The sequence below is a fragment of the Triturus cristatus genome, chromosome 9 (genome assembly GCF_964204655.1).
Source record: "Triturus cristatus chromosome 9, aTriCri1.1, whole genome shotgun sequence".
In the NCBI taxonomy this organism is placed as follows: Eukaryota; Metazoa; Chordata; class Amphibia; order Caudata; family Salamandridae; genus Triturus; species Triturus cristatus.
Window position 1 is genome coordinate 1031708738 of NC_140592.1, and position 26901 is coordinate 1031735638.

General features: G+C 47.5%; 1 protein-coding gene across 1 annotated transcript in view; it reads right to left on the bottom strand.

Annotated features, from left to right (window-relative positions):
• Positions 1-26901, bottom strand: part of LIN52 (lin-52 DREAM MuvB core complex component) — a 338499-nt gene that overhangs the window by 274088 nt on the left and 37510 nt on the right. The window contains exon 3 of the mRNA XM_085626775.1: positions 7845-7882. Coding sequence (XP_085482901.1) covers positions 7845-7882 — 38 coding nt within the window. The remainder of the gene's footprint in view (positions 1-7844; positions 7883-26901) is intronic.

Below are 26901 nucleotides of genomic sequence, written 5' to 3' on the forward strand. Positions count from 1 at the left end.
TGGGCCTTGTGGAGTGGATGTGGAAGAGGCCTCCTAATGAGAGGCATTGCCTTCTATGGATGTAAGGGAGCTGCTGCTGCTGCTGCTAACTGAGATAGTTAGTTGTTTCTTCCCTACTTCTTTTTCCTTCACCTGATGTTTTGACATTGTCATATTTACAGGCAAAGGTGTATATCCTTCCATCCCTATAATCAGTATCATCGCTTTTGATTTTTCAAAATGTTATATCTTGTAAGTAGATCTGATGATTGTTTATTACTTTGTCAAAAATCTCATAGATCTTCTTTAGCACTTCTTTCAAAATCAGAAGTCTCAATATCCTTTTCCAATTTGCCTATTTCTACCTGTAATTTACCTACTTTTTTGTCTGCATGTTCAATCAGGATGGCCATCATCATACTCGACTTTTGGAACTTACTTTTAAGTCCTTAACTGACTGGACCACTAGACGTCCGTTCCCGTTTACTAGGAAGACACTTTGATCTTCCATTGACACAAAGGCACTGTCAGGATGTCATGATTTAAAGATATTACAACAAACAAATGATGGACGGAATGCTGACAATGCATACATTCTCCCCCAGTCAAGAGATCTGGGTTAAATCCATCGTTCTTTTGCCCACTACACCACCCCAGTTTAGACATGGCCATATGCAAATCAGTCTTGACCCTGTGCCTCATGGGAACAGTCCAGCCCGAACTGCCAAGCCATGTCTTCCCTGGACCGGAATCAAGCATCCTAGGACCGGTTTCTGGCTATCAGCCGTCATCAGCCAGGATAGCTTGACTCCAGTGGCGTAGTGAGCACGGGTCCCACGTCTGGGAATACCCATCCCACTTAGGGCGAAAAGCGTTACAACAAACAAATGATGGACGGAATGCTGACAATGCATACATTCTCCCCCAGTCAAGAGATCTGGGTTAAATCCATCGTTCTTTTGCCCACTACACCACCCCAGTTTAGACATGGCCATATGCAAATCAGTCTTGACCCTGTGCCTCATGGGAACAGTCCAGCCCGAACTGCCAAGCCATGTCTTCCCTGGACCGGAATCAAGCATCCTAGGACCGGTTTCTGGCTATCAGCCGTCATCAGCCAGGATAGCTTGACTCCAGTGGCGTAGTGAGCACGGGTCCCACGTCTGGGAATACCCATCCCACTTAGGGCGAAAAGCGTTACAACAAACAAATGATGGACGGAATGCTGACAATGCATACATTCTCCCCCAGTCAAGAGATCTGGGTTAAATCCATCGTTCTTTTGCCCACTACACCACCCCAGTTTAGACATGGCCATATGCAAATCAGTCTTGACCCTGTGCCTCATGGGAACAGTCCAGCCCGAACTGCCAAGCCATGTCTTCCCTGGACCGGAATCAAGCATCCTAGGACCGGTTTCTGGCTATCAGCCGTCATCAGCCAGGATAGCTTGACTCCAGTGGCGTAGTGAGCACGGGTCCCACGTCTGGGAATACCCATCCCACTTAGGGCGAAAAGCGTTACAACAAACAAATGATGGACGGAATGCTGACAATGCATACATTCTCCCCCAGTCAAGAGATCTGGGTTAAATCCATCGTTCTTTTGCCCACTACACCACCCCAGTTTAGACATGGCCATATGCAAATCAGTCTTGACCCTGTGCCTCATGGGAACAGTCCAGCCCGAACTGCCAAGCCATGTCTTCCCTGGACCGGAATCAAGCATCCTAGGACCGGTTTCTGGCTATCAGCCGTCATCAGCCAGGATAGCTTGACTCCAGTGGCGTAGTGAGCACGGGTCCCACGTCTGGGAATACCCATCCCACTTAGGGCGAAAAGCGTTACAACAAACAAATGATGGACGGAATGCTGACAATGCATACATTCTCCCCCAGTCAAGAGATCTGGGTTAAATCCATCGTTCTTTTGCCCACTACACCACCCCAGTTTAGACATGGCCATATGCAAATCAGTCTTGACCCTGTGCCTCATGGGAACAGTCCAGCCCGAACTGCCAAGCCATGTCTTCCCTGGACCGGAATCAAGCATCCTAGGACCGGTTTCTGGCTATCAGCCGTCATCAGCCAGGATAGCTTGACTCCAGTGGCGTAGTGAGCACGGGTCCCACGTCTGGGAATACCCATCCCACTTAGGGCGAAAAGCGTTACAACAAACAAATGATGGACGGAATGCTGACAATGCATACATTCTCCCCCAGTCAAGAGATCTGGGTTAAATCCATCGTTCTTTTGCCCACTACACCACCCCAGTTTAGACATGGCCATATGCAAATCAGTCTTGACCCTGTGCCTCATGGGAACAGTCCAGCCCGAACTGCCAAGCCATGTCTTCCCTGGACCGGAATCAAGCATCCTAGGACCGGTTTCTGGCTATCAGCCGTCATCAGCCAGGATAGCTTGACTCCAGTGGCGTAGTGAGCACGGGTCCCACGTCTGGGAATACCCATCCCACTTAGGGCGAAAAGCGTTACAACAAACAAATGATGGACGGAATGCTGACAATGCATACATTCTCCCCCAGTCAAGAGATCTGGGTTAAATCCATCGTTCTTTTGCCCACTACACCACCCCAGTTTAGACATGGCCATATGCAAATCAGTCTTGACCCTGTGCCTCATGGGAACAGTCCAGCCCGAACTGCCAAGCCATGTCTTCCCTGGACCGGAATCAAGCATCCTAGGACCGGTTTCTGGCTATCAGCCGTCATCAGCCAGGATAGCTTGACTCCAGTGGCGTAGTGAGCACGGGTCCCACGTCTGGGAATACCCATCCCACTTAGGGCGAAAAGCGTTACAACAAACAAATGATGGACGGAATGCTGACAATGCATACATTCTCCCCCAGTCAAGAGATCTGGGTTAAATCCATCGTTCTTTTGCCCACTACACCACCCCAGTTGAGACATGGCCATATGCAAATCAGTCTTGACCCTGTGCCTCATGGGAACAGTCCAGCCCGAACTGCCAAGCCATGTCTTCCCTGGACCGGAATCAAGCATCCTAGGACCGGTTTCTGGCTATCAGCCGTCATCAGCCAGGATAGCTTGACTCCAGTGGCGTAGTGAGCACGGGTCCCACGTCTGGGAATACCCATCCCACTTAGGGCGAAAAGCGTTACAACAAACAAATGATGGACGGAATGCTGACAATGCATACATTCTCCCCCAGTCAAGAGATCTGGGTTAAATCCATCGTTCTTTTGCCCACTACACCACCCCAGTTTAGACATGGCCATATGCAAATCAGTCTTGACCCTGTGCCTCATGGGAACAGTCCAGCCCGAACTGCCAAGCCATGTCTTCCCTGGACCGGAATCAAGCATCCTAGGACCGGTTTCTGGCTATCAGCCGTCATCAGCCAGGATAGCTTGACTCCAGTGGCGTAGTGAGCACGGGTCCCACGTCTGGGAATACCCATCCCACTTAGGGCGAAAAGCGTTACAACAAACAAATGATGGACGGAATGCTGACAATGCATACATTCTCCCCCAGTCAAGAGATTTAAAGATAGGCATGAAGAGTTGGTGCAAGGCCTCTTTTCCAAAAACACAGAACAGGGTGTACGAGGGCCTAGTGGTCCAGTCAGTGAGTTAGAGAGACTCGAAAAACAAGAAATGGCAAGGTGGTGGGACGGTATTACTCTCCAGAAATATTTGTATAACGAAATTCCCAGGGGTCTGAGAATTTTAATATTCCCTAAGTTCGAGGATTTGAACAAGGAATCGGACGAGGAATCATTGAAGAAGTGGGAAGACAATTTACAAGATGTGTTGGGTATCATGAAGTACATCCTGATTAAACATGCAGACAATAAAGTAGGTAACCTACAGGTAGAAATAGCTAAGTTAATCACGTTCCGCAAACCTTAGCCTGCTCAGGAATTGTACACAGTGTGGGAACTTATTGTGTTTCATTTGGGATACCCCTTGGATACACACTGGGCCTGTTCGTCGTCAGTACCTTAACCGTTCGCAATGGATTCCTGCGTGGTTTGCATGTTGTTCCCAACCCTGATGATGTGGCGCCGAACTACTTCTCTGTCGGCCTCTGTATATTTACGTTTAATAGCCTTGAGGGACTCTGTGTTTGGGTGCCTCGAGTGCTTGATATAATTTCTTGTTACCTTCTTTTGCTCTCACATGCCTTTGTTATTTTGCGCTTACCTTCTAGTGTTTGTTTTATAACAGCCCATGTCACACTTATCATTTTAGGTGCCTGAAGAAGAACTAAGTCGCCCTATCCCCTCCATTCTACTGAGAACCAATACATTAAATAGACACTTTGGAACAAGGGATGAAGTTGAAAATAAATTTTTTCTTGACACCCCTTGATATGTACCTATACATACTCAACGTTCAGTTCCTCTCAGTTTCAACCTTGAGACATGTTTTGTTAAAGTAGACTGCACTCTCTGGTGCGCATTTAACTACTGAGTGTTACACGTTTATCTATTGTATTTGTTTTTGCTTCTTCTGTTGTGGTATGTATCTACGCATATCGTACCCTACTATCACTACCTTTTTCCATATGTCTCACCTTCTCTGGCTCTTTGTCCTCCTTTTCCAACATCCAAACACCTTACGTGTTAAAATAGTCTGGGCTCCGCCATGGCTAATCGGAATTATTACTCACTTTCCCCACCTTGACATCCTTTTTTTTGTTGAATATTTTATTTCGTTTTGCATAATAAAACAAAACATCAAACAAAGCATCAATACACAGTATAGGGCATTCCATATTGGCAGTGTAGGGCAGTTATAAACACAAGCTGGCTGTCTGGATGAGTCTGTAAATGGGTTGAAGCAGCCTGGGCGCAAAAGGAACCAAGATCACATTTACTTTTCCATGGTTGTAAACAATAGAAAACGAACTGTACATCGTTCAAGGATGACACATGTAACATCTTGGTCAAATTTCAATGTGGTCCCTCTTTATAGCGCAACAACTTAACACCATGCATGAACTGAACACCAAATGGGAATTTTAATGCATGGTAGATGATGATTGGAATAGCTGCCCAGGAATCTTACCGCACCTTTTTTTTTTTTATTCTATGGAACTGTCAAGTTTATAGTCATGTCCACCTACATGTTGTTTTTACATAAAATTGGACATTTGTGTTTTATATGTAATGTATCATTACATGCATTGTGTTTTCAGTCACGTGATGCTGTGCATGTTGGAAGTATGTAATTTGTGGTTACAATGTAGTTACGCTTTAACTAAAATGTTTTACCACATGCAATTATTGAGTGGTTTACTTCATGGTTATTAATGTTATGTTGCAAGTCACTAGGTTTTGTTTTATTTGTACATGTATTTCGTTTCCACTGTTTGCGTCACTGGTTTATACATTATGTATACTCATAACATTACAGCCCTGAAGAAGTCCATCTGTATATGAGCAAAATGCGTCAGCTGGCTTCTTTGCTGTATACATATGAAGGAAAGAAAAAGACAATGAAGAGAAGATAAACTCCCATATTGATTCTTGGAAGACTTTTTCAAAAATTCATTGATTTATCAATATTGTTACCTGTTGCAAATGTGATGCACCTGTGTTGCTCATACTCAACATTTCTCCCTAGTTTAGGGTGGCACTTTTTGGCAGAGTGTGCTTACAGTGAGTGCACACAGTGGAGGATACCCTCCTTGAACCATATAACAAATATTTTGGGAGATAACGGTGTAGCTGCAACACTCGTGTCCACTGCTATTTTTCTTACATCAGGGCCTGCCCTTTGTTTATCTCCGATTATTGCTTCAGAAAATCGAATAACAGCCAGGTAAAGAATCTTCACACTTCAGTCTGCTCATGTTTAGGATACTCCTGCTTGGAGCCAGCATCATCACCATCTGCTATCAAATCAATCACCTTGCACAAAGACTGTGTCTGCACTACAGCCAGAAAAGGCATGTAAAGGAAACCACCTCAAAACATTTCCCAAATCTCAGACAGAGGATTCACAACTCCAGTCAGGAAAATGCGTATAAAAGTCCACCCTATCTTGTGCCAGTTCCAGGTTCATCTTGACTAAGGGATGGAGTGTTCTGCAGACTACTCAGAGCTGCTCTGAGACTAGCATGCGGGTGCCTGCATGACAGACAGTCTCCCAGGTGACATCACTAGACATCGTCTGCTCAACTTGCTGGAGAAGCTATGAGTCTGTCTGTGCCTACAAGCCTGCCTGCTTCCAGAGGAAAGGAGAGAACCTGGCCCTGCAAGAGGAGACACTGTCCAGGAGAATAAGCCCGGTTGTGTTCTAGTTATGAGGAGCGCCCAAAAGAACTGCCATCAGAAGTGAGTGGTGAGGTACCATCAGGTCTCCAAGAAAGCAGTTCACGTGGTGAACCGCATGGAAAAGCTAAAGCCAGAACAACAGGGTGCCTGCTGGCTCTCTTGCATTGTTCCTTAAGGACTGGTGCTGCAGCACTGCCCAAGTGGTGCATCCTGCAAGGAGCTGTTGTCATCACTGAAACGGAGGACCTACCCCACAGCCTAGAGGCTGCAACTGCCGAAGACGAGCATTCAACACTCAAGCCTCTCGTATTGCTCACTACTGTGGCCTGGGTGAAGAGAGAGACCAGGAGAACGCAATTGCTGAAGAAGAGCACTCACCAACTATGCCTGTGATGCTGATCACTTTAGTGACCTGACTGAGGACAGATGCCTTCACCTGTGGCCCTGCATCACAGATGAAGATGCCGATGGTGTGATCAGGATGAATGCACCATGCAGCACACCAACAGCATCATCTCCGTGGAGCAAGTAACACAGGTTCCACACTTATATGTCTGTGAGACTATCTCTCCTGCTGTTCTGAAGTTAATCTGTTGCCCGTCTGAATCTTTTGCCCGTGCAAACTGGTGCACAAACTACCATTAAGGTCACTGCTTAGTGAACCTGCACTAGTGCCTAATCTTTACCTATGTCCATATCTCTTGAGAACTCGCTATTGATATTGGGGGCTGCACTGCAGAGTGGGAGAGGGTAACCAAGTGGGTGCAATGGTTGATTAAGGGCAAGTAAGTGAGATTGTATATCCTATAGCTGTACCTCCCATCTGCTTGTGTAGTACTTCGTTCTGGGACATTAAAGTACTTTCTTTTACCAATGATTAGCACTGAGCTGAATAGTGAATGTTTGTGTCTGTTTTCTGAACGAGTGCCAAGTCTCTGTCACCTGCACTCTACACGCACCCTACATCCCTGAGAGTCAAAGTGGAAGGGGTGTGCTTCGCACAGTTTGTAGTGCCAGATTATGACAGACCATGGTCACCACTGGTAAACCACCTCAATCTCCACAGTGGTGGCCTAGTAGCCCCAGTCTGCCCTGTGCTCTCTACCTAGCCCCTGGAGACAGACAGTGCTTTTCAATTGCCCTATTAACATGGAGCTTGTGAAACAGATTTATCATGGACTAGTAAATCACCTGGGTTTACCTAAGAAGTGTATGCCTAAAAAGAGATGCACTTTGGCTCACGTACCTTGTTAAAAGAGAGAGCTTGACAACAGCGCTTCACATTTACAGCAGGCTGCGAAGCATGCCAATGAGCAGTACTTTCAGACCAGGCTCGAAACAGGATCCTATATGCCTGTCCTCACAGTGCTAAAATCTTTGCTATGGGGCATTAGATGGCTATACAATCACCTCAACTACTTTTTAAATGCTACCCAGGGTCCTTTGCATTGAACTGTAAGCAGTTACCAGCTATGGGTTAGGAAGAGGAGGAAGCAGCTGAAGGCAGGAGGGTTCAACACACTTTCAGGTATCATGAAAAGAATCTCTGTGAACTGAGTACAAATGTATACAGGCACACTACCACAAAAAGGAAAATAACTTACATTTTTAAAGGAAGCAGCAAATTCAGCAACTCCTGGAACTGGGGAGAAAATGAGGCAATAGGTAAAGAGGTGACACAAGTGAGAAAGCAGGAATTCATATTGCGCAAAACAAATGAGAAAGGAAAAGAGGGGCAAAGAAAACATAAATAAAATAACAAAGATTCCACAGACGTAAACAAAGCAGAAACACAGGGAGGAGAAGTAAGGGAAATGATAAGAGGAAATGCAGAGGGGCCAGATAGAAGGATGAGCAGTGAATGGTAAAAAGGTAGAAGGACAACAGTAGTAAGCAACAATTAAGGGTAACGACGACGGCCATACGAGCGTGAAGTGCAAATAAGAGTTATAGGGGGAAAGGGAAAGAGGGAATATAATGGAGAGAGAGAAAATGAGTGAAGAGAGATAAAGAGATAATTAGCCAAATTAGTTGCTCAATAAACCTTTACAATGACAATTTACAGCAGAAAAGAAGAAACAAGAGTTAAGGTCGTGAAGCTGACAATTTAATCTTTTGGGATAAAAACAATGGAGTCACCGTTCATGAAAGCCATCACTGTACAGAACTGAATACCAGCCTTGGAAGATTGTAGATTAGATTAAAGCATACCACAACTGCATTTCACAAAATACCCAGAAGATTAGCAGTCAAGCACCACACTAGCCTACAGCATGAGTCCCTGATAGCTGGTAAGATACTTTTGAGCCTACAGGCCCTTTCAAATAAGGCCTACAAGCTCCATATGCTGAGCACTGCACTGATACATCTCTTACTGGCCCACTAGTGACCCCTCCACCCCCATCTAGGATCACCAAGCGTCTCTATTCCCATTCTAATCCAGGGTACTAGAATGATTGGTCTTTAATCGTATTACACACTATTATCTAATAGCTTACAGCCCCCTGCAATCCTGTTTCCGTACCCTCCACTCAATGTAAACTGCACTTTTGCAAACACCTACCTTCATCATTACTGCCCATCATAATTGCCTATCTTTCGTTCACATACTCTTGATCCTACCCACAACCTTTTACACTGTTGATCATCCTCTCAACTCACTAGGGATCACAGTCCCAGCTCATAAATGACCAGTCCCATCCCTTCCTAGATGCTCTTAAGTCACCTGGGACTCCGAGGCTTCAGCAGCAATCCATTGGGTGTGTCACAAGGCTTTGGTATAGGCTCTCCCCCTTTCTCTCTACACATTCAGGTTCTCATATAACTTTTGAACGAATGACACAGAAATGTTTCTCCTTTCCTACTTCCCATTTCCTCCTTTCCTATTTCTTTATCTTACTTTTGGATAAAAGTCTCATGCTTTCTCACCTACATTCAACACTTGAATGTATCTATATTAATTCATGTTAAATTTCTCCGAAACTTAGGTCCTATACTCTTTCTCCCCATCCAACTTGATGATCCAGTCTAATGACGCCTCCACTCCCCCAACACAGTGAAATTTACCTAGTTGGCCAGAAACCTTGGCACTCTTTCCAGGCTATTCAGGAGTATGGAATTCTAGATGATTAACAAAGCAACACTAATGCACAGGGGTGTGGAATTCACATAGCCCAACGCTGAGGACATATTGTTTAGGGTAAAGGATAAGAAGTTTTCATTTTTAGTTTGTCCTTGGGACAAACAGGCCCAACCCCCTGCAGCACAAATGATATGGCTGCCAGATTACAGTACCAAATTATGACTCAGGGAAGGGCATTGCCTGCAGTTAAGATACCATTTGTGTCCATATGTTAATGCTGTTCAAACTTGTATTTATGGCTCATTAATACAAAGCCTTCATTATTAGGGAGATCGCTCCAGGGAAATGTTGTAAGTTTAGACTGCACTACGGACAGTGGTTCCAGTATAAAAAGGAGTACACACGTTTGCAAAGTTTATCAATATAAGGTTATGTATAATGCTTTCAGTATGCTCTCTGATTAGATGCAAATATATGCAAAAGCTTGAAAGGAAGATTGAGGATCATTTTCTTTCAAAATAAAATGAAATGTTCCTAAAGAAATGCAATTGGGTAAAAAAACGTTTTGCTTAACTACTATGGAATTTGAGTTACCATTTCTTTCAAGCATCATTTAGTAAAATATGTTGATGCATGCTAGTATTTCCAAACAATAATCATAATGGAAAATCAGTGTAACCCGTTTCAACAAAATTATTGGATACATGAAAATAAGCCAGCATTGGCAAAGCCAACAGGTATGACATTGGCGGTCAGCCTTGTGGTTTTGTCAATCCATGCCTTGTTTTGACATGGTTTTTGCAAAACATTATTGTTTTGGGAGTTGACGGGCCCTCATCATTATAACTAACATTGGCAAAAGCAAATATATTTTGGTCTGAAAAACCATGCATTACCACAGTACTTCCTGGCACTGAACAAAACTACTTTGTGTGGCGATATGCTCCTTGTGAAAGAGCAGGATGCTGTCACTCACAGTGAAGCCAGCCGTTAGATAGAGAGAGATGGAATTTTAATAAAAACAAAATGTCTTGGTTAATGCCAGACCTAACTAGGGGCCCAATTCTTAGAGAAAGTCACAAAAGTTCACACATGGTATATGTCCTTGCATTAGTGCAGATTTTAAGGCTTTCACAAATTCACAAGAATTTACAGAAGTACGTCAGGAAATTGTACTCCTAGAAAGTATTTGTGAACTGCATTTTAGCACGAGCAAATATGCATGTGCAGATTTGCTCATGCGAAAATCTGTTGAGCGGTAACAAATTCACTTTCCTACCAACCGCTTCCTCCTCCCCCTACCCGAACCCCCCCCCCCCCCCCCCCCCCCCCCCCTATCCTGGAACAAGTTTCAATTTTGCCTTTGTCAGAAGTAAATTACCAACCTTTCTCTGTATGGGAAAATATACCCATAGACAAGTAGCTATTTTATTAAATTCCACAACACTAAACGCAGCACCAATTAGTGAAAATTAGCAAGATGCGCTCTCGGGTCCTTTGAAAACACAGCCAAAACACTCATCCAGAACTGGCACTCGGCAAGTTGTACTATTGCAATAGCTTTCTAGCTGCCCTACCCAAATGCTCGGTTTGTACAACCCAACAAGGTCATAAACTTCACCACCAGCAATGCTGCACAATATACCTCTTGCGAGCTAAGACCTCAGCATACAGTCACCAACGTGGCTGGCTTTCCATCAAACACAGGCCCATTTACAAGCTACTCGCACTTGTATTTGAGGAAGGAAATGGCATAGCCACCAACTACCTCTCCACCATCTAATTTCACTACACACCTATTCACAAATCGAAGATCAACAAAACATAACTTTTTTAGTCACATCTTGGCCCGGCTCCAGGTTACAGTCCTCTGCCTCCTATCTGTAGGATAGTTCACTGGATCTATCAACCATCAAGCATTCAGGCAACACCTTCTCTCTTGTAACTTAAAACTGCATTGAAAGGTCATCTACTTTAACTCGAAAGATGCTCGTGAGGACTGCCTCAATCCCCACAATGATGTAAAGATGTATATTCTTACACCTGTCTACTCATTAGTTGTACAAATGTAACCATCCTACATGAAAATCTGTGCGTTAGCCGAAGTCATCCATATAAGTGGCACAGTACATCTGCTTTTTGTATTTTGGTAGCCACTTCATCCTCATTGTTGCTAGTGTAGAACATTTATGATCCAAATGCTATGGTTTGCTAAATGAATACAAATAAATAAATCTCCGAAATATGGTAGGTAAAAATCACACATACCTCGCACACCAACCCTGCAGAGCTAATGTCAAGGTGACACTGTCAGATTTTACACCAACTATGGAAGATCACTTATGTCCTGGCTTGGAAGATCACTCAAGTACCCATAGCAGAAGACAGGTAGTGTTCCACTTTACAGGCTAAGAAACTGGGGGTTAGAGGCAACTGACGCTCTCAGGGGACAAAATGCTTTACCACACATCTTTGGAGAGGAACAGCTGCACTTCCCGGATAAAGCCTGCTGAGCAACTAATTTTTATGTCCAGTTCCTTCCAGTAAGTGTGTTGTATCTTCAGTCTACCAAGTGATGTTCACAGAGACAGTGAAGTAAGAATGGGGTTCGCTGCAAAAATGTGCATGCAGCAAATCCTGGTTTCCTGCAAAGAGTATGGCCATTACAGCTTCCATTTACTTAGTTTTGTGCCTTAGTGACAACGATCCAGTTTCTAACTGCAGTACTTAGATCAGAGGCCTGCTTGAACACTTGAGATTGACCCAAACTGGTTTTATTGCTTAGCAGGTCACAATGCAAATCTGTCTGGCAACAGATTTCTATGAAGCCCAATCCACATCCAGTTGTCATCCGGGCGTTTCCTTCTTTGTAATCTGCCAAGGTCCATCTGGAAATAGCATAGATAACACATAGGAATTATGACCTACTTTCCTGGAAAATCCACATTTACATAGCCATTTGGTAACTTCTCTAATTTTCCTGTGTGAAAGCTCAGGAAGAAAGCCCAGCAAGGATCAACCATACTTTGGTCATCCAAATTCAGATTTTTAAACTATGCACCACAAATTGATCGCCCATGGGCTTCCCGTCATGGCTCTCTCATTTAAGATACATCCTGTTCACCTAAAGCAAGGATATTATATTTGCCTTTAATTCAGGAGAATCTGTGCAGCATTGTCTTAAAGATACACCTGGTCTGAAACAAAAGCTTGTGAGTCACTGTTTTCCCGAAGGCTAGGAACACTTTGGGAAAAGAGCCGATGCTGTGTCTTGATCAGAAAGATGATGAAGCTGAACTGCTTGATGCAAAGGGAGGAGATGACCCCTAACCAAGAGGTCATTAAGCAAGGCCCAGCACATGGGAACCTAATTGGACTTGATCTTAAAAAAAGAAAAAGCCCAGTTACCCAGAATCAAGGTGAAGCATCTTCTTTGCAAGGGTGCCAATGACCTGTACGAGGCATTCCAGAACTGCAAGTGTGGCTCATTTGCATCCCCTTGATTTGCTCCACGATGTACCCCAACTTTATAGGAGCCCATTTTCAGCTTCACTTAGAGGGACACAATAATTTTTTTCTTGTACCCTACATCTTGGGATAGTGTATTGTTGACTGTGGCTGGTGCCTTGGTTTCGGAACATTTCAATCATCGTTCGACATTATGAGTTCCAGTTCTCCAGTTGCTACTAGGACTCAATGAGTGCCTCAGCCATGAAAACATTTCAAACAGGACTAGCTGTTCATGAGCTAAAACCCCTAGTTTGGTACCTCCTTTCTTCTCTTACCTGCCTCACACGTCACAAGGTCTTCTGTCATTTGCTAGCCTACTTTCAGTTCTGGAGTAACCCGGTTGTGGCTTTAGCATTGGAATTCAGTTAGAGCAACTGATCTTTCATTGAACCCAGCCCGGTGCTCAAAACTGGCATGAATACAGAAGGTTTGGTAGCCCCGTTAACTGGACACAGGAACTCGTAACTAGTTCTTTGGCACCTTAAACCCACAATTCCTATATATGTGAGCCTGTCAGTTACCCTTTGGGTGAATGATTGTTGTGTGTTTAAAATATTTGTGTTTCGTGGCATTTCTGGCATATTCTCAGTTGCTTTGTCTCAAACTCACTGATTTGTTTCCCCTCGAACACAGTGACACTGCGAAACATGGACAACAGGCAGATCACAGCATATTTATTACATTGCAGCAGTCTGTACGGTACCTTTGTTACACCAGCCATCGACTGTAACAAATATCAAAAGGGCCAAAAGTGAAAGGCTTTCGAGGACAGCTATGAACTAATGAACCTACCACCTTGAAATGACATTGTGAACAGATGCTAAGGTTGTGATAATTGTAGTACCCTGCCAACAACAGTGCTTAAAACTCGACTAATATCTCGGTTCAAGAGAGAGCTAGGACCTTCTGTTTTTTATGTAGTTATATATTTAAGTGCCTTGTTTCCTGCGTGTAATTAAAAAGCCTATTATTTTTTTTAATATACAGCTATTTGGGCATTTGAGTTTATTTCAGGTTCACCTGGAGTAAGCATTGAATGCTCGACCCAACTATTCTGAGAGACTCGAAAGTAAACAAGAATTAGCAAGCCAACTGGTCTTGCTTTTGGTACCTTTTGTCTTTTTGGTTACCAATTAGAGTTGGATCGGGAAACAAAAATTTAAAAAATAGCACAAGCAGGTGGGGGAAGAAACAACAAGTGTGGGGGCACGTAAGGGTGAAGAAAGACAGAGGGCGCTGGAAGGAAAACAAAGAAAGAGAGAGGAATGTGAAGAGGGAGAAGCAAATGGATAACTAAGCGCCACGTGAAGCTGGGAGGAGAAGCACACGGGTAAGGAAACAACATCGGGGAGAAGCATGTGGGGCATCAAGAAGGGAGCAGGAAGAACCACATGGTCAGAGAAAAAGCAGCACAAGTGCTGCGGAGGGGATGCACATGAGAGAGAATACAGCTAAACACTCGTGGGGAGTGCTTAAGCAAAAAGAAAAATTTAGTGCCTGAAAAGAGAGCAGGAGAAGGACGCAAGTAATGCATCCATGCTCAGCGGATGGGTCAAACGCATGAAGAGGAAGAATAGACAACACATGCTAAAAAATAAAGCGAATAATAGTGAAAATGAAGACAACAAATGGTAATAATTGGCTGCCTCTAAGCCCGCTGTAAGGTGACAATATCTCTCACAACAGACAGTGCATGCAGCCTCGTAGGCGAGATCTAAAAAATTTTTGGGAAAAAGGAGTTCCTTGGTTAGACTGTCATGGTTTCTGATGTTTGTGGTAAATGATGGAATCGCATGACAACTCACAATAACTGCCCAATGACCAATGAATGTGCAAAGATCAGGGGAAAGGCATTTTCGCACACATCTTGAGTCATTACATGCAGAGCAGCACACAGTCCCTTCTCACACTAGCCATGGGAAGGGCACACATATGAAACATGTTAGAACAGGCTTTTAGATCACTCCACCAAGCGCTTAATGTTGAGCATCTCACACTTGCCTCTTGTATTACACCTAAGAGTGGCACATTTTCTGAGCATGGAGCAGGGTGGGAAAGCATGGTAAGTGGCCAGGTGGCAAAATTGCCTTCAGAAATATATCCATAAATTAGACATATGAGGCAAGTCTAACACAACAGGAGGGATAGTGGGCAAAGGGGCTGAATCCCATTAAAGACAATCCCAGATGATGTTATGCCATATGTGGCTGGAGGGGCATAGGAGAGTTTAGAGAAAGCCAAGAGAGGGGCAATGGAATAATAGTATTACTCAAAAACATCCACCTAGAAAAATTGGTACCAAACACAGTTTAGAGACATCCAGGGACTGTGCCCAATACAAGAGGTCATGGTTTCCAGACAGGAAAGACTGACTTTGGGAGACTTGACAGATACCAACCCAGGAAAGGGAGGTTACAGGAAGGCATTGGCACACCCCTGAAGGGGTTAATATAGAATCCTCTCAGCAACATTCCGGAAGAGAAAGTGACAGTAGAGAACTGAGGGAAGCCAAAAGCAATTGAATGCAAGACGCACATGAATATCCTAGTGGGGCATGCAAAAATGGAAGCGTTTATAACATGCCCATGTACAACTCAAACATGCTGCCGCTCTGCAATGAAAACAATACATACTGCCCATTGTCCTCACATGTCCTGCGGGTGTGGTACAAGGCAACAGTACAATGTCATAATACCACTATTTTACAAAGGTATGATCATATGAAGAAAATTGGTGTCACAGCACAAGATCAGAGAGTAAGCATTGGTCAAAAGGTGAGAAGGTTACAAAGCAAGTTAAGCCAACATACAGCGGACCTTGCAAACATGCATCAAGTCTTTAAAGTCCCGGGGAGTCCCCAATGAAGAAAAGAAACAACTTTAAAAAGTCCTATGGAGATTGCGACTTCCTTTAGAACACATAGGACCAGACAGGATCTCTGTTGAGTCTGACTGCTAAAATAGCCATATGTGCAAAATAAATTGGAACATGGAAGGCTGAATCTCAAGTTGCAAAGTAGCAAAGTACAGTACTGCTAGCAACAACCCTGTGCCTTGAGAAAACATATGAAGTCAATAGCAAACAGCCTACATGCAGAAAATTAACACAGTTCAGGGAAAGATCCAGCACCATGAAAACCCGGAGGTCATAAACAAACTTTCTGTCAGAAAGGAACTAAAAAGCTCAGCTGGCATTAGTGAAACTCACCATTCGCATGAGTTAAAGAAATCATGAACCACCATCAGCCTAAAGAAGAGGCAACAGCACTGACCCAGAAACTGACAACTGGTCATCAAGAAGCAAACCAGGTGGTCCAACAAACTTTTTCAGAGTCAATTGTTTTTCAGAAGAATCTAATATTAAATATAGAAATGAGTGCTCACGTTGACAAATCGGGCATAGTTTTACCTTGAACCACATTCCCCAGGACCTCAGTGCATTGTACAGCAGAAGTTACTTGTATTCAGTAATAGATGTCTGGTGGAAATTTACTCTCATATTTCTGGTTCTCCTGCTGCAGAGTTCATTCACATAGGTTGTACGTCCTTTTGAAGTTCACAAAGAGGAATTGGACACCTGACCTCACAAGAGACAAACTGACACAGGCAAATACAGTTCATGGGGGAAACCGTTATGTCAACAAGAGGTGGGAAAGACACGGACAACCTGGTTACTTTTGAATCACATGTACAGTCCTCAGGAAAGCTGGAGTGTACGATTTCAGAGTGATGGTCAGTGAAAGAACAAACATAATTTCTAAAGTGACAAGAGATCAAAAATACTATCATCGTACCACAAAGACTGAGTTTGTAAATCCTAATGAGCCAAAGGTAGAATGCTTGGATCAAAAACTGCAAAATTTCATGGTTAATAACATGCTAATCTTCCGTAAAAAAAGGTCTAACTATGGCTGCCCAAAATTGCATTAATAACGAGACTCATAAGTGAAACGTCTTTCTGGCACTAAGGAAGCCCGTAGCTATTAGGAATTCACCTGAGACAAGCAACTGCTCTCAGAGTGTTCAGACAGAGTACTTTGAGAACGGTTTAGTTAAATGGATTATAACAGCCAACTTTGAATTTCCGACCAAAGCTCTAGCAGCCCAATACTCCGACTTTTACAAAGTCTTATAGATACATCAGCAGAGCCAGGAAAAGGCTGAGACTGCGCTTGTTAATGATGTTTCTTGTGGAATGCCAATAAAATATACGGAAATGATCGTGCTTCCAGTTACCAATGGGACAGTGTTGTGCCAGATGGGACAAGACATCATTTAATCTTAAACAAATAAAAACAGCAAATGACCTCGATGCGAGTTGTATAATGTACATGTTTCTGGCAGCGTGCTGAGATTGTCATATTTTGAATGACTGTCATGACAGCCTTAGTTGTACTATGAAGGCCACCAGAGAACCTATACCAGCGACACGGCATCCAGGGTACTATAAAGTAGTACGGAGAAAACTATAAAGCTCGCAGATGTTACCAGATTTTGTTAAAGGGTTAAGTGGCGTCCAACTTTCCTTGACATTAGGAGACAAAATAGCATGCGACCGACAGGATTTGGGTTTAATTAATTTCAACTGAGCTTGAACACAGGTTGTAGAAGTCAATAGAACAAGTTACTTACCTTCGGTAACGATGTATCTGTAAGAAACATTAGTTAGTTAGATTCCTCACCTTAGAATATCCCCAGGCGTCAGACTGGATCCGGAAGATTTTTCGTCAGCAATACCCCTTGCGCGTCGCTAGGCGTCGTCTGCGGCTCCGCGTCCGTCGGCGCCGTGCGCCGGAATGACGTCGGAGTACTTAGACGCCGCCCTCGCGCGCTGTCGTCAGTTCTTGTACATAGCTTTCCGCGCCAGGAACGCAGAGCCATGCAAAGACCGACACTGGTGCCAAAAATAAAATCTAGGGGCCTGAAAAGGATAACCTTAACCCTAGATGTCAGTTTGCAGAACGGGGAGGATGGATGGGTCGGTGAGGAATCTAACTAACTAATGTTTCTTACAGATACATCGTTACCGAAGGTAAGTAACTTGTTCATCTGAAAGAAACACGTTAGTTAGATTCCTCACCTTAGAATAGATACCCAAGCAATACCATCCCCGGTGGTGGGTCTGCGGAGTCGGCGTCGGAGGTGGTACCGGAGGTGACGTCGGCGGAGGAGGCGTGACGAGGTCGACCGGCGTCGGCAGGGACTCGGGAACGGGTCCCTCGGGCGCTTGCGGCGTCGAGGCCGGAGCCGTCGACGGCGCCGGGGCCGGAGCCACCGGCAGGCAAGGCAGCCCTGTCGGGTCCGCGGGGCCCGAAGGCACGCCAGCGGGCGTCGACGGTGGGGCCAGGCTCCTCATGGCCGAGAGGAAGGCACTGACTTGGATCCCGACGACCGATGGTGACGTCGGCTGCGGCTCCGCGACCGATCCTTGGACCTCCTCCTGGACCGGGATCGAGCGGCGCGTGGAGCCGAGTGGCGAATCTCGAGAAGCTTACGGGACCGCTCCCGTCTAGCCTTCGAGGTCAGGGCCTTGCAGTTGGAACACGACTCCGCGTCGTGGTCGAGGCCCAAGCAGTAAAGGCACCGGCGGTGATGGTCCGTAACCGACATCAGGCGGCTACAGTCAGCACAGGCTTTAAAACCAGGCATCCTACCGGCACCGGAGTAGATTGACAAGATCAAAAAGGATCGAAAAAGTTAGTCAAAAAGTGACTAAAGGGGTAGCTCTCCCGGATCTGCGCTTACTGGCGCGGAAAAAAGAAGAACTGACATCAGCGCGCGAGGGCGGCGTCTAAGTACTCCGACGACGTCATTCCGGCGCACGACGCCGACGACGGACGCGGAGCCGCAGACGACGCCTAGCGACGCGCAAGGGGTATTGCTGACGAAAAATCTTCCGGATCCAGTCTGACGCCTGGGGATATTCTAAGGTGAGGAATCTAACTAACGTGTTTCTTTCAGATATACACTTTACAGAGAGAAGGAATAAACCCCAACCTTATGATGTTGTAATAGAAGCATTTAATATTATTAATCCTCCTTAGTCTTCCGGCAATTTACTTTTAAAAAAATCACTGCAGACCCCTCGAACATAAGAGGGAAGGGAGGCGGGACTAGGGAACACCAACAGTCCATCACAATTGAATTAGTACCTCCTAGAATCTAACCACTCACTCTGCCCTCTCCGTGACCGTGTAGAACAGAGGCACCTAGCCCAGAAAAAGTACATCCCAACAAACAGTTAGACAAATAATCATTCATACATTCAGAAGACTTCACCCCCTGACCAAGAATCCACTTAAAAGACACTTTTCAAAAACGTTTATGCAGCCATTATCTGAGTAAACATTTTTTTTTTTTAAATCAAGATAGACCCCCTTGAGTTTTGTTGGGTAGTATACTGTGCCCCTAATCCCAAAGACTGCAATACTTTCTTTACAGCAAATTTCGTTCCATCATATTGCCTAACTGAGGACTGGTTATCTTGTGTCAGCCAATGCTAGCACACTATTACAGTTGGGGAAATCTTATGAATCTGAAAGCCAGAGGTGCATCATATTAGAAATGTAGTTATAAACTAAACATATCCAAAGAAAAAGATTTCAAATGTGTAAGTAATCTTCTGTTCGAGGCATATGAGCAGCAGATTACACACTTGTGCATAGATCGCCATCTGGTGTTGGGCCCGGATGTTTGCAGTTGTTTTTCCTCTTGGAAAGTCTTTGGAAGTCACAAGGTCGGTGACTCCTCCTTTTGCGCATGGGCTTCGGCTCCATCCTCAGATTGTTTTTTTCCGCCATCGGGCTCGGATGTGATCTTAGTGCTCCGGTCCAGAACAGTTCCAGTTCTTCTATCGACGCGCAATCCTCACCCTAATTTGCGGTATTGTTTCGATCGCGATCCCCACACTTGACGCGGCTCTCATCGATCCAGAACCTTCGATTCCAGTCGTCGACGACGGCCTTCGGGCCTACCCAAGCTCCGGTCCTGGCTAATGGAAAGGACTCCCTTCAAGAAGTGCCCTCGATGTGGGTACAAATTCCCCCACACCGATCTCCACCAAGTATGTAACCTCTGCCTCTCCCCTGAACACGAGGCTCGAGACTGTCCGGCGTGCAAATCTTCCGGTCCAAGAAAACCATTCGGGACCGAAGGGCACGGAGAACTATGGCACACTTGTCGACGGCGATTACAGATGCCAGATTCGGGGAAGGCGTTGATGCTCCAGAAGAACACCACACCGACGAGGACCTCGTCAGCGCCTCCGAAGCCGACGATTCAGATGTGGAGGACATCACTCCGGCAAAGAGGGTTGTGAGTATTGAACTACCCCCCCCCCCCCCCACACACCCTCAACGGTATTGAAAAAGGCTTCGGTCACGCCTTCACCTCCAGGCCTAGGTAAGACCAAAGACATTGCTTCCCCCACCGCACCTTCGGGACCGGTAAAGAAGCCGATTAAGCCTTCCGGCGGCTCGGGCTCGAGCCAGCCCACCGTCGGTGCCGAGAAACACTCCTCCCCACCGACGCCAAAAAAGAAAATGGCCTCCTCCTCGGCACCGAGCTCCATACCGAAACACTCGCGCCGAAAACCAGCTCCACCTCCTCGGTACCGACACCATCCCCGGAACCGAGCAAAAAACACAAGGCCGCCGACACCGATACCTCGAAGCCGAAAACCATCTCGGCACCGAATAAACAGACAGCCCTTTCCAGGCCGCATAGTACCAAACAGCGGACTAGCACAGACTCTAAAACCAAGCCACCGGCCCGATGCCTCCAGCGCCGACGAACAAACCACCCTCCGAAGAACTCTTTACACCTGATCGATTGCAAAAGACATTGATCAAGGACACCAAAACCGGACATTTAATGCTCAGCATTAAAAAGAGACAGCTGGAAAAACCTGCCCCAGCTCCACCTCCAAAGAGGAAGGACTCTGCTACCTCCCCTTTCAGAATGCCTTCACCACCTCCTCCACCTCCTCCTTCTCCACCCCCGCCTCATCATTCCCCAACACCCTCTCCGGATGATGATGATAATGATAATGTCTATGATGACATAGGGAACGTGCCCCATGACCTACCTACAGGGGACCCCACTCCTACAGGCTCCCCAGACCCATGGGACGACTACAACATCCCTGACATTCCTAACGTCCCACAAGATGATCTCTACCGTTCGAGACCATCCCCACCAGAAGACTCCTTAGGGTTCAACCACTTACTACAGAGGGCTGCACACTATCACGGAGTGGATCTCCATACCGACCCCATGGAGGAGGACTTCCTTCTCGATACGTTTGACACTACGCATAGGGCCACCTCCATACTGCCCATGCTCAAAGGAGTTATTAAACACGCGCCAGAAATCTTTAAAGACCCAGTGAGAGCCAGGGTCATTAACCCGCGAATTGACAAAAAATATAAAGCCGCCCCTACTGATCCCTCCTACATCAGAGGGCAGGCACCACTAGATTCACTGGTAGTGTCTACAGCACGTAAGAGAGCCATCTCCCAAGCGCCAGACGAAGCACCACCACCTGACAAAGAGTCAAAACTATTAGACGCATCCGGCAAGCGCACTGCATCACAAACTGCCAACATATGGCGTATAGCTAATACACAAGCGCTACTAGCAAGATACGACAGGGCCCATTATGACGAACTAGAAGCCATAATGCAACACCTCCCTGACAAATATAAGAATAGGGCAAACGAGTTATGATAGAGAAAAGGTGCTACCGATCAGTAACTTCGTCCTATTCTCTTTTGCATACTGAATATACACAACATCAGTGAAAACAGCTGAAGGCATGTTTAATAAAATGTCATACAGCATGAGCAAGCACATGGAATCAGTAAAGAATGTTAGAATGGATCCCAAATCCACAAGTGGAGTCTGCTGTGGAGGCAGTTAACTTTTTTCAGTTCATTGTCTTTTAAAAAAGGCTCCCGTTCCTGCTGTAAACCTATCACCAGTAAGTCCTGCCCCAAAAGCTCCCCTTAGGTGACAGTACGCCATCTGCATTCTGAAGCAATCACTTTCATAGTAAAATCTCACCAAGCAGTACCCGTTTATTCCCAGAAATCATCTTCTCACCAACAGATGTTCCGAGCAGACACCCACCGTCTTATGAAACTGCAGTCCCCCACCTCAAGCATATCCCAACGCCTTTCAAAAGCAGGGCCGAGCAGTGAACGCAGCAGGTCCGGTTACACGATTGCCTCTTTGCAGAGATGACTGGATAGGCCAGTCTGTCCCATTGAAGCCCTACAAACCAGCGGGAAATGAACTGAGATGTCCTGTGCAATCCCTGCGCTAATTTGGAACAGTTGGAAAGAGGAGGGTGAGGACGAGAGTTCAGGGGCAGAAGAAGCGACAACTGACTTAGATGAACAAGTTACTTACCTTCGGTAACGATGTATCTGTAAGAAACATTAGTTAGTTAGATTCCTCACCTTGGAATATCCCCAGGCGTCAGACTGGATCCAGAAGATTTTTGTAGCAATACCCCTTGCGTGTCGCTAGGCGTCGTCTGCGGCTCCGCGTCAGTCGTTGGCGTCGTGCGCCGGAATGACGTCGGAGTACTTAGACGCCGCCCTCGCTGACGTCAGTTCTTGTACATAGCTTTCCGCGCCAGGAACGCAGAGCCATGCAAGAGACCGACACTGGTGCCAAAAAATCTAGGGCCCTGAAAAGGATAGCCTTAACCCTAGATGTCAGTTCGCAGAACGGGGAGGATGGGTGGGTCGGTGAGGAATAACTAACTAATGTTTATTACAGATACATCGTTACCGAAGGTAAGTAACTTGTTCATCTGAAAGAAATACTTTAGTTCGATTCCTCACCTTAGAATAGATACCCAAGCAATACCAACCCCGGTGGTGGGTCTGCAAACCAAGATCACACCAGAAAGTCCTGGAGGACAGAACGGCCAAAGAAGCCATCCCTCCGGACTTGGCTGTCTAGGCAATAATGCCTGGCAAACGTGTGCAGCGAAGCCCACGTCGCCGCCTGACAGATTTCCTGCAAGGGGACTCCCCGTCCTAAAGCAGTAGTAGCCGCTGTGGCCCAAGTAGAATGGGCTCGCAGCCCAACAGGAGGGTCCTTTTTTGCCAAGGAATACCAGGTTTTGATACACAAAACGACCCACCGGGAGATGGTCCGTTTGTGCACAGCTTTTCCCTTCTTAGCACCTACGTAGCCAACGAAAACCTGGTCGTCCACCCGGAACTGTTTCGTGCGGTCCAAATAAAAGGAGAGCGCACGTTTTGGGTCCAGACGGTGGAGTCGCTCTTCCTCTTTGGAAGGATGCGGAGGTGGAAAGAAGGTGGGCAAGGTGACAGATTGCCCAAGATGAAAGGGGGTCACCACTTTCGGTAGAAAGGAAGGACGAGGCCGAAGGACAACCTTGTCCGGATGAACAGATAGAAAAGGAGGCTTGGACGATAGAGCCTGGAGCTCACTCACCCGTCTAGCCCGGGCGATGGCTACCAGGAAAGCAGTCTTAAGAGTTAGAAGACGAAGAGGACAATTGTGAAGAGGCTCAAAGGGAGCGCACATCAGGAACGTTAAGACAAGATTCAAGTCCCACTGAGGCATTACGAAAGAGACAGGAGGGAACGTGTGAGTAATGCCTTTAAGAAAGCGTGAAAATACAGGGGACTTGAAAAGAGAGGGCTGATCAGGAAGCCGTAAGAAGGCAGAGATGGCAGCAAGATAACCTTTCAAGGTGCCCAGGGCAGAGCCCTGCCGGGCCAAAGAAAGAAGAAAGAGGAGAACCTCAGAAAGAGGGGCGGAAAGGGGATCCACAGCCTTTGCTGTGCACCATGCCACAAATTTGTTCCACCGGCAGGCGTATACCGTCTTTGTGGAGGGACGCCTGGCTGCCAGAATGATATCACAGACTTCAGGAGGCAAGTCAAATGGCATCAACTGCCGCCGCTCAATCTCCACGCATGGAGGTGGAGGCTGGACAGGTTCGGGTGGAGGACCGTCCCCTGCTGCTGCGACAGAAGATCCTCCCGAAGGGGCAGACGTATCGGAGGATCGGTCAACATACTGAGTAGCTCGGGATACCAGTACCTTCGTGCCCAATCCGGAGCCACCAAGATGACTTGGGCTCGGTCGCGCCTGATCTTCTTCAGCACTCTGGGCAGAAGTGGTATAGGCGGAAAGGCGTACAACAGACCGCAACTCCACTCGCGACGAAAAGCGTCTCCGAGCGAGTGCCGCCTTGGAAATTCCAACGCGCAGAACTGATTACATTGCGCGTTCTCGTCGGTGGCGAATAGATCTAACCAAGGCTCTCCCCACTGCTGAAAGAGACCTTGCGCCACCTCGGAGTTCAGACGCCATTCGTGATCCATCATGCACCAGCGGCTGAGTTTGTCTGCTCTGGCGTTCAGAGAGCCCGCCAGATGTTGAACCACCAGGGTGATGCCCTGGTGTTCCAGCCATGTCCAGAGGCGCAGAGCCTCCTGACAAAGGGTCCACGACCCCACCCGCCCTGTTTGTTGCAATACCACATGGCGGTGGTGTTGTCCGTGAACACCTGCACGACACTTCCCCGGACAGAGGGAAGGAAGGCTTTCAGTGCAAGTCGGATCGCTCTCAGCTCCAACAAGTTGATGTGGAGGCGAGACTCCGCCGGAGACCAGAGGCCTCTGATCTCCGCCTCTCCCATATGGCCACCCCATCCCAGGAGGGACGCATCCGTCACTACGACGTCACGCCTGGCTGCGGTCCACGTCCTTTTCAGGGGATAGGGAGAGACTCTTGCCCGTGACCCAATCGCGGTCCGTGAGCCACCACTGCAACTGCTGTGCAGTGCCCTCCGAGATCAAGACATGGTCGGACAGGTTGCCGTGATGCTGGGCCCACTGAAACTTCAGGTCCCACTGCAGAGCCCGCATGCGCCGCCTGGCGTGATGCACTAGTAGGATGCAGGAGGCCATCAGCCCCAGAAGCCGCAACACTAGCCTGACCGAAACCCAGGATAGAGGCCGAAAGATGGGAATCAGGGCCTGTATATCCCGGACCCGCTGTTCCGGTGGATGAACCCGGAACTGTGCCGAATCGAGAACCGCTCCGATGAAGAGGAGCTTCTGAGAGGGGCTCAGGTGCGACTTCGGCACGTTGATGGAAAACCCCAGCAAATGCAGGAGATCCGCCGTAGTCTGGAGGTGGGAGACGACTGCCTGGGGCGAGCCCGCCTTCAACAACCAGTCGCCGAGATAGGGGAAGACTGGAACCCCTGATCTGCGCAGATGAGCTGCGACCACCGCCATCACTTTCGTGAACACCCGAGGGGCACTGGTAAGGCCGAAGGGGAGCACGGTGAACTGAAAGTGCTCCTGACCCACCGTGAACCGCAAGTAACGCCGGTGGGCCGGCAGGACGGGGATGTGGAAATATGCATCCTGCAAGTCCAACGCTACCATCCAGTCTCCAGGGTCTAGGGCAGCTAGAACCTGAGCCAAAGTCAACATTTTGAACCGTTCCTTCCGGAGGAAGGCATTGACGTTCCGGAGGTCCAAGATAGGGCGTAGGCCCCCTTTGCCCTTCTTGGGAACCAGAAAGTAGTGGGAATAACAATCACGACCTAATTCTGGGCTCGGAACGTGCTCGACGGCCTCTTTGGCCAAGAGGGCCGAAACTTCCTCTTGCAGAAGATTCAAAATTATCCTCCGAGATACGGTGGTGCTGCGGTGGCATGGCTGGAGGGGTCGTCTCGAAGGGGAGGGAGTAGCCCCTTCGGACGATTTGCAGCACCCACCTGTCCGAAGTAATGGTACGCCAGTGGAGCAGGTGATGGCGAACCCGGCCTCCCACTGGCGAGGAATGGGCCTGAAAGCTCGGACTAGGAAGGCTTTGAGGCGGATGCTGCCGGGGTGGATGTGGACTGACCGCGTTGTCCCCCAGTACCGCCTCGGCGTAAACCACGTCCGCGACCGCGTGCAGGCTGGTTCTGCGGCCGGTGGCTAGGCGGACATGAGGAGGTGCCCCTTCCTTGGCCACGAAAGGAGCGAAAAGCAGAAGTTTGTGGCCGCGGGCCGAGAGGCCCAAGGACTTGGCCGTAGCCCGGGAGTCCTTAAAGCGAGCCAGCGCACTGTCCGCTTTCTCACCAAAAAGGCGAGTGCCATCAAAAGGCATGTCCATGAGAGTGCTCTGGACATCCCCTGAAAAGGACGTGGACCGCAGCCAGGCGTGACGTCGAATCGCCCTACCCAGCGAGTCCGTAGTGTCGAGTCCACATCGGATTGCATGGCGCGCTGCATCTCTCCCATCGTCCAGAGCGGAGGAAAGCTGTGCCCGGGCCTCCTCCGGGCACAGGGGCAGCACGTCCTCCACCGTATCCCACAGAGAGTGGGAATAACGGTCCAAGAGACAGGCGGTGTTCAAAGACCGCAGGCCCAAACTGAGCGAGGAGAACAGCTTCTTACCGAACTGTTCCAGTCTCTTGGAATCCCGGTCCGGAGGAGCGGACGGGAAGGAGGATTGGGAGGTAGAGGCCTGGATAACCAGACTCTCGGGGGTGGGGTGTTGGGACAGAAAACCGGGGTCGCCCGGAGCAGGGCGGTGGCGCCTGGCAACGTTCCTATCCACAGGAGGGACTGTGGAGGGCTTGGACCAGGTGCCCTGCAGAACGGCAGTGAGGGCCTCATTGAATTGCAGCAGAGGCTCAGTGGAGCTTGCTGCAGACTGAAGCACCTCAGTGAGGATGTTAGTCCTCACAGCCACGGCAGGCAGCTCAAGCCCAAGGGCCGCGGCCACCTTGCGCAGCACCACAGAAAAAGCTGCACCCTCCTCCGAAGCCACAGTCGGGGGAGAGATGAATCCAGTGTCCGGTGAGGTATCCAAACCACTGGCCTCCCCCAGTTCATCTGCCCAGTCCTGTGAAAGTTGGCCCTGAAGGGGCCAAAGGGTCCACTGACCCCTCCCAGACGCCCCCGTCATCCGATTCCTGGTAAACAGGAGGAATGTTCGGAGCCGGTCGATAGACAAAATGTGTCTCTAGCGGCGTCGGATGCGGCGTCGAGCGGCGCCGCACCGGCGTCGGGACCG